At 37.7% G+C, this 7,739-nt stretch overlaps 1 protein-coding gene across 1 annotated transcript in view; it reads left to right on the top strand.

Moving 5' to 3' along the window:
- Nucleotides 1-849: 849 nt before the first annotated feature.
- Nucleotides 850-7,739, top strand: part of LOC114010034 (C-type lectin domain family 12 member B) — a 20,232-nt gene continuing 13,342 nt past the window's right edge. The window contains exons 1-2 of the mRNA XM_027776627.1: nt 850-978; nt 2,421-2,516. Coding sequence (XP_027632428.1) covers nt 888-978; nt 2,421-2,516 — 187 coding nt within the window. The 5' untranslated portion in view covers nt 850-887. The remainder of the gene's footprint in view (nt 979-2,420; nt 2,517-7,739) is intronic.

The raw sequence follows: 7,739 nt of genomic DNA, 5'->3' as shown, positions 1-7,739 counted from the left end.
GTTCCTGTCTCTGTCCCCATCCCCACCCCACTCCCAGGCAGAATATAGCTCTCTGTATCATAAAGAAAAGTTTATTCCTTTGTTTTTAATTTGCTCTAGAGCACATGCACTCACCAGAAAGAAGGAGAAAGAGAGAAACTGAAAAAGTAACCCCACCCCAGCCCCATGGAGCATGGTCATAGAACAATTCCTTCATTTCTCCCTCTTCTTGGGATTTTGGGCACTCACGTGCATGTGCCCAGTGTGTTTTTCAAGCCATGAAGTCTGGGACTGGAACCGCCTGGTCAGCCATGTCGGATCCAGCTGCCTTAACCACCACACCACCAATTGGTCCAATATTCTTTTAACACCTCAGAACTCTTTTCAATACACAAAAGTGGGAACAAAGTGAAATAGTGAAGAAAATGATGTTTGGATAAAATCAAACTCCCCTGTGGTTTTCTGCATTAACAACTACATGTAATTTCAACACTGTCATCACAAGCTCATTAACAACTTCACATGGACAAAAATAGACCTTTATTCTATTTGCAGAGAAGTCTCACATCTGGAAATCCCTCTGGTTTGCCCACAAATTGTTAAAAAAATTGTTTGTAAACAAAACCCGTATTTTTCCCCTTCAGACTGTTCTTTAACTGAGACTGTTTTTACTGGAGGAAGTTAGGAAAAGAGAGAGAAAGAGAAGGTATGCAAGGGTGAGAATAACAAAGTTCCACTGTTCTCACCGGAGCAATTCTGGTTTACGACACTTTTTGGACTCAGCCCTTTACAAAGGTAGATCACTGCACTCAGCCCAGCATACCCAGGTAACCCCACAGAGCAGCTTCTGCAGTTCAGCGTGATATGGAAGGCACAGAGTGACCAGGTTGTGTCTTACAGATTCAGTGATGTCCAACGAAGTGACTTATGCTACTCTTAAATTTCCAAATACTTCTAAGACAAACAACCTCCAGGAAAACTACAGTCTCAAGAGAACAGGTGAGATCTGTGCAGGGTCAGACTGTTCCAGAGAAGGGAATAGTTAGCTGTTTCGGTGGGTTCTCCTGGTCTTCAACTCAAGGCTATTGGCTACTCTGCCATTTCAGCTCACTAGTGCTGCTGTTGAGGTATATAGATGATACAGATGTAGATATGGGTATACAGATATTTGCATTATCAGTTCTGGGAACCTGCAGACGAGCAGTGCCTTGAAGGAGCTACGGTCTGGAAGGCTCTCTTCCTCTGTCTTCTCTGGGTTCATGGAGTCACTATGCCAGACCTAGCTTTGTCTGTCTTTTTCAGTATGGAAGATAATCAAAGTGTATGAAACAAGGTTGTGATCTGAGTCTCTAGAATTCAAGATTCCTGGTGTCACCAAAATGCTCTTTCTTGTATTTTTTAAAGACATTTTAGGGTGGTCTCACATACAGGCTATGGGAGGGGATGGCGGTGGGGGGGATAACAGTAATACATTAACATAACCATCCAGGATTTTTATTTAAATGCTAAATATATGAAATACCATTGTTGCCATGATATTCATACAATCACAAGAACTTAGTAATGATCTAATAGATGTTTATTTCTTTCTGAAAAGGAATAAAGCTGAAGCTTTCTTATCTCTGCATAATATAATTTCAGTCTATTTTATCAAGCCGTTAAATTCTTTGAAAGTTAGAGATAGCAACGAGTCAGTAAGAAAATAATTTTTGGAAGAATAGAAATTACATTTAATATAATTTCTTTATTGCTTGGAATACACGATTCTTTGGACACTTTCTAGGATTAATTTTTGCTATTTATAATTTGTTATTTACATTATTTTGAGACTATTGTATTTGTTTTATTAAATTTATTATTAAGTAAATCTTTTAAATCTTAATATAAAATTATATCTTCTAGCTGTATATAGGCTTTTTATTTCTAATTTACCCCAAAAGTGTTTTATAGCCAAATGATAGAGAAAGCATTCCATAAGAATAAATTCTGCTTACAGAATCTTAGGATCAGGTTAGGGGATGGTTTTTTGGGACTAGATTTGCCAAATGGTGTCATCTCTGTTTCTATAATATCTCTCTGATGAAGGCAGTGTGTGGTGAGGGTAAGGTCCCACATCCTCACCATCCTGTTAGCATCATAAGCAACTGACATAAGGCACTTGTAAAATCGCACATGCAATTCATGCTCTGCCTTATATTTTCCGATGTATTGTTCTCCTTGCAAAACAATTTATCCCTTTATATACATCTGAAAAGATCATTAGAATTCCATCTTTTTAATAAAAGTCCACAAAGTTTTTATCTATAAAAAAAAAAATCTACCCTTAGATTCAGAACCAAGCCAAGGAATACTGGCAATACCCGAGTTGTTTGAATGTAAAAGAAAACTAGAAAAAAGGGTGATTTTGTTTCTCAATTTTACTTTCTTTTTTTCCTGAAAAGATAATGTGCCGGAGACAGAGATGGACAGCGGAGCTGAAATTGAACAAGGGGGAGTTGAGAGCAGAGTCGAGGAGGCAGAGAGCAGAGCTGTGAGAGGTAAGATATCTTTGAACACACAGAGCCCCTGGATGAAAACGAAACTGAGGAAGACCTTATGTACTACACTGAGGCATAATCATGAAAGAGTTCTTTTAAAAATAAAAAAAAAATAGGGCCAGCCAGTGTCATGGTGGTTAAGGCAATTGAATCTCACATGGAGGGCTGTGTAATTCCTGTCACAGAGCTGGAGACTTGAAAACCATGCTCGGTGTGTTTGTATGCATGACCAGAATCCCAGGAGGAGGGAAAAAAGGAGGAGGAGGAATTGTCACGTGACGACTACTCCCCATGGGGGGATATTCTCTTTCTCTCTCTCGCTTTCTCTTTTTCTTGCTTTCTCTCTCCAGTGATCCCTCTGGCAAATTAAAAAAAAAAAAAAAGATATAAAAGCTTTGAGAAAGGAAGGAAGGAAGATAAACAAAAGATGATGAATTAGTGTCCTTTAGTATTGGGAAATTTTCTTTTTGATTATCCATTTACCAGTTACTTAAAGCTTCAGAAGTTTTCATGTTCTTTCCAAATTTTTCTTATTGTAGAATATTAGATCTCATGGGCTTGCTCTCTCCCATTTTCGTCATTTTATCCTTTTATTACACATCAGGATAATTTTTTAAAAACTTATCTTTCAATTTTCCTATTAAAAATATGTGTGTTGCTATTTTATTTTCAAAACATTTTTGTTGTTTTCTCAAGGTTTCTGTTTATTGTAGCATTGTATTCTTTACTTGTAAGTTTATTTACTTTATTCATGCTGGAGAGTGCATGCATGCATATGAGAGAGGCAGAAAAACAGCGTCACAGACAGAGCAAGAGAGAGAAGCACCCTCCAGCTAGTCGGAATCCCGTGACTAGTTTCTTTCATTAAGCATAATGTTTTTGAGATTGATCCACGCTATGTGTATCGGTCATTAATTCATTTTTACTACTGGGTAATATTACAGTATGGATATAGCTAAATATGTTTACTCATTCATCTGTAGACAGGCATTTCAGTTGCTTTCCATTTTTAACTAGTATAAGCAAAGCTGATGGGCCAGCAAGTGATGTGGAAGTTAAGGTGCTGGATCTCACATGGCTGACTCTATGGTTCAAGTCCTGGACCCTGCAACTTGAAAATCACACTAGGTGCATGTGTGTGAATGCCCTAGAGACTGGAGGGGAAAGGACTGTAGCAATGGCCATTTCCTCTGAAGAGCTACTTCTCTAGTGCACATGCCCTGTAACAAAAACTAAATAACAATAGTAATACATTTTTAAGGTACAATAATATGTAAGTCTTTGTATTGACATATTTTTTTAATTGTACCAGGTAAATAGGAGTAAAATTCCAAGTTCTATGCAGTATGTTTAACTTTAGGAGAAAATATAAAGAGCTATTTCCTACCTTTATATTTTCATCAGCAATTAAGAGAGTGCCAGATTCCAGAATTTTTCAAGTGTTCTCATTGTGTTAGCTCTGCTTCTTCTAGATTCGATTTCTGGTTTTGCTTTGTCTATTTATTTGCATCTTAGTTTGCTCAGGCTGCTAGAACCAAATACTTTAGACTGGGTACTTTATAAACGATGGAAGTCTATTGCTGACAGTTCTGGAGGCTGGAACCTCCAAGTCCAGGTGCCGTCGGACTCATATCTGGATGGTTCCTTCTTTCTGTGTCCTCACATGGCTAATGGTCGAAGGGACAAACATGCTTCCTCAACATCTTTATAAGGGCATTATTCCCATTCATGAGGGCTCACGACTTAATCACTCCCAAAGGCCCCACCTCTTAATACCACACACATCAATTATTAGGCTCTAACATGAATTTTGGGAAGACACCAAAATCTAAACCTTGACTCTTTGTTCCTTTTTTTTTTTTCCTCTTTAGTCTGTTATGTTAGGAGCTTTCTTCAAATATATGGTAGTCTTTTTTACCTGCATACATTTAAGAGCATGACATAAACTAATTTAAGAGGCCTCAGTATTTAAGAGATGAGTTCGTTAAATGGTTGCCTTCACGAACTTGGAAATTTACCTAATAACTCAATTGTCAATATTTGCAGGAAAAGTTTTTTTTTTCTTTTCGACCAGTTAATTCCCCCACAGATAACTCCTTAAACGCACTGCTTTTATCAGAATGGATGAAGAGAGGATGACTCTGTTGTATAAAGTTGGGGGAAAAAATAGGATATGAGAGAGTCAGGTTTTTCCTCAGTTTTCAGCCTCACCCATACCTCCATTTGGAAAGATACGGCACCATGTATCATCAACTCATGGGGCTTTGGGGGTCTCAAAGGAGATGTGCCTTGTTTGTTTCATTTTTTTTTTTTCACTGCTGAGTTTGGTTCAGTTTTCTAAGAGCCTACAAAGTTACTAACAACTTTTGTATCTGCTATCTACCTTCTGACATGTCATTTTGTGATTTCCTTTCTATTTATTATTATGAATTTAAGATTTTTTTTTTTTTTTTTTTTTTTAGAGGTTTCTGCCTTAGGGTGCACACACTTGCCAGGTGAGAGAGAGAGAGTGAGAGAGAGGCAGTGAGAGGGAAAGTGAGAAATCATCCCCTAAGGGAGATAGCCATGCTGCAATCCCTTCTCCTCCCCTCTCCTCCTGGGATCTTGAGAATGCACGCCCAGTATGAGTTTCAAGACACCGAGTTCAGGATTCGAACTATGGTCAGCTATGTGGGAATCAGAAATGTAACTGCTATGCTATCTGCTGGCCCCATGAATTTAAGCTTTTTTAAACCCCTCTTTCTACATGTTATTGGTTTTTTAAGGGAGAAAAAAAAAGTGAAAGAATGATATCTGTGTATGCCAAGTAATTTCAGATGGATGTTTTTTAATCAACATTATAATCAAGCCAAGTGAACTTTTAACTTGCCCTTCTTTCCATTTCATGTTATCAAATATTTCCCCAAAATGAAGCAACCATTAGGGTTAGCAACTAGAAAGGGCATTGACGGTATGTATATGACCCAAACTCAAGTGATTCCATTGGAGAGAAGAGGTGGTGAATTAGTTTACCTCTGTACGGATTTGGATCCTAGAGATTAGTAGAAAGAAGGCTTATGATAAGATTCAGAACACTCTTGTTCTTATAAAGTGCTTTGTCTCTTAAGATCTTCAGACCTTTTAAAGTAAAGGTGGTGCCAACCTTCTTGTTTGGTGCTAAGATTTACTGGCTTTCTTGGTCTCAGAGGATTAGCTAACTAGGTGGGAATAGTGAAACGTTCCTCTGGGATCCATCTGCGAAGACATTTGACCAGATTTCTTCTTCACGACACCGAACTAACAGGTTATCTGGTGTAAAAACTTCAGTAGATGAGATGAGAAAGTGATAATCATTATTATCCTACGGGATGTTTGGGAATATCACATAGAAAAAATTATCTGAAAATTATAAACAGATAAAAATCATGATGGATTTGAAGAATAAAACCACATGGGAACCAGCAGTTAGCGTAATGGCTATGTCGCTGAACTCCCACGTAGTCAACCGTGGTTCGCATTCCGGACCCGGTGGCTTAAAACTCACGCCGGGCGCGTGTGCGTGCGTGCCCAAGATCCCGAGAGGAGAATGGAGGAGAAGGGATTGCGGTGTGACCATCCCCCCCTGGGGAGTGATTTCTCGCTTTCTGTCTCTATGTCTCTCTCTGTCTGTCTGGCGAGCGCACGCGCCCTACAGCGAAAAACTTCTCAAAAAAAAAAAAAACAGGCAAAAAGAATAAAACCATATGATCTAATATGTGAATAATAAGATCCCAGAAAGAGAAAGAAAAAAAATGATACAAGCAAAAACAAAACAAAACAAAACCAAAACCTGAGGAATAATTAAATTGGATATCATCTAGTACTGAATGTATGAAGAAAAATGTAATAGTCATTCAATAACACTGAATTCTGAGAAGATAAAATTCATTCATGGTAGCAAAATAAAAAAAATTATCATATACTTTGTGTGAGAACAATATACAATACAATTTCTAGGTAAACTATGATTAATTAGTCCTCAAAATAAGAAATTGAGAGAAGGGAAAAAAAGGGTGATAGAGGGCCCAGCAGATGGTATAATGGTTACATCCTTGGACTTCCATGTAGTCAACTGCAGTTCAAGTCCTGAATCTGGTGGCTTAAAACTCCCTCCGGGCACTTGTGTGCACATGCCCAATTTCGGAGAGGAGAATGAAGGAGAAGGGATTATGGCACAGCCAACCCCCAGGGGTGATTTCTAGCTTTTTGTCTTTCTGTGTCTGTCTGTCTGGTGAATGCACATGCCCTATAGCAAAAATCTCTCCCCCCAAAAATAAATCATTACTTTAACCAAAAAATCTAGAAGAAATTTGATCAACTCTCAGTAAAATCTAGGTTTAGTGGTAGAAGAAAGGTAGAGGAATAAAAGTATTATAAAAGTCCGGTTTCAAGAGTGGGAGCTGTAATTATATAATAATGTTATATTGTTGTAAATCAGAAGTGAATAATTAGAGCACTTTAGTTGAGGGATTTAGGTTAGTGTGCTATTTGATAAAATTAAAGAGATATATGTGTCTAAGGGTTAGTAACTAGTATAAGAACGAATCTTTAAAAACAAAGCTTGCAATTAACTAAGGAAAATACCAATTAAATATAAAGTAGACTGATCAGAAAAATAGTATGTTATGTAATGATCAGATACAGAATTCATGAAGTAAATCTAAGAACCATAAACTTGTATGCATCAAATAATATAGAGTAAATATATAAAGGAAAAATTATTAGAGATGGGAGAAGAGTTGCATTTGAAATTCAGAGATTGTAATGCATCACTTTAATTACTATAAAATACCTACTGAAACTTTGATAAATATTGAATGAAATAAATTATCCAATACTTAAAGTAATATCGCACATGTCCAAAATCCTGAAAGGAGAACGGAAGAAAATGGATTGCTGTATGGCCACTTCCCGTGGGGGGGGGTGGAGGGGGGGTGCTTTCTCATTTTCTTTCTCTCTTTGTGTCTATCTGCCTCTTTCTGACAAGCACATCCATCCTACAACAAAAATCTCAAATAATAGCAATAATAATAATAGTGGAGTTCCAGTACTTCTGTACGATGAAAGGCGGGGTTTGGAGGGAATTAGTGAAAGAGGAGGGGACAGAATGTGTTGCTTCATGGAATTTTCCTGACTTCATGGTTCCTCACAGGATATGGGTCTCCATCACACATGTGGTGCCCTGTTGCTTTCATTTCACTGCTG

The sequence above is a fragment of the Tupaia chinensis genome, unplaced genomic scaffold (assembly GCF_000334495.1).
Source record: "Tupaia chinensis unplaced genomic scaffold, TupChi_1.0 Scaffold000058_1, whole genome shotgun sequence".
NCBI lineage: Eukaryota > Metazoa > Chordata > Mammalia > Scandentia > Tupaiidae > Tupaia > Tupaia belangeri.
This window is presented reverse-complemented; position numbering and strand designations above follow the sequence as displayed.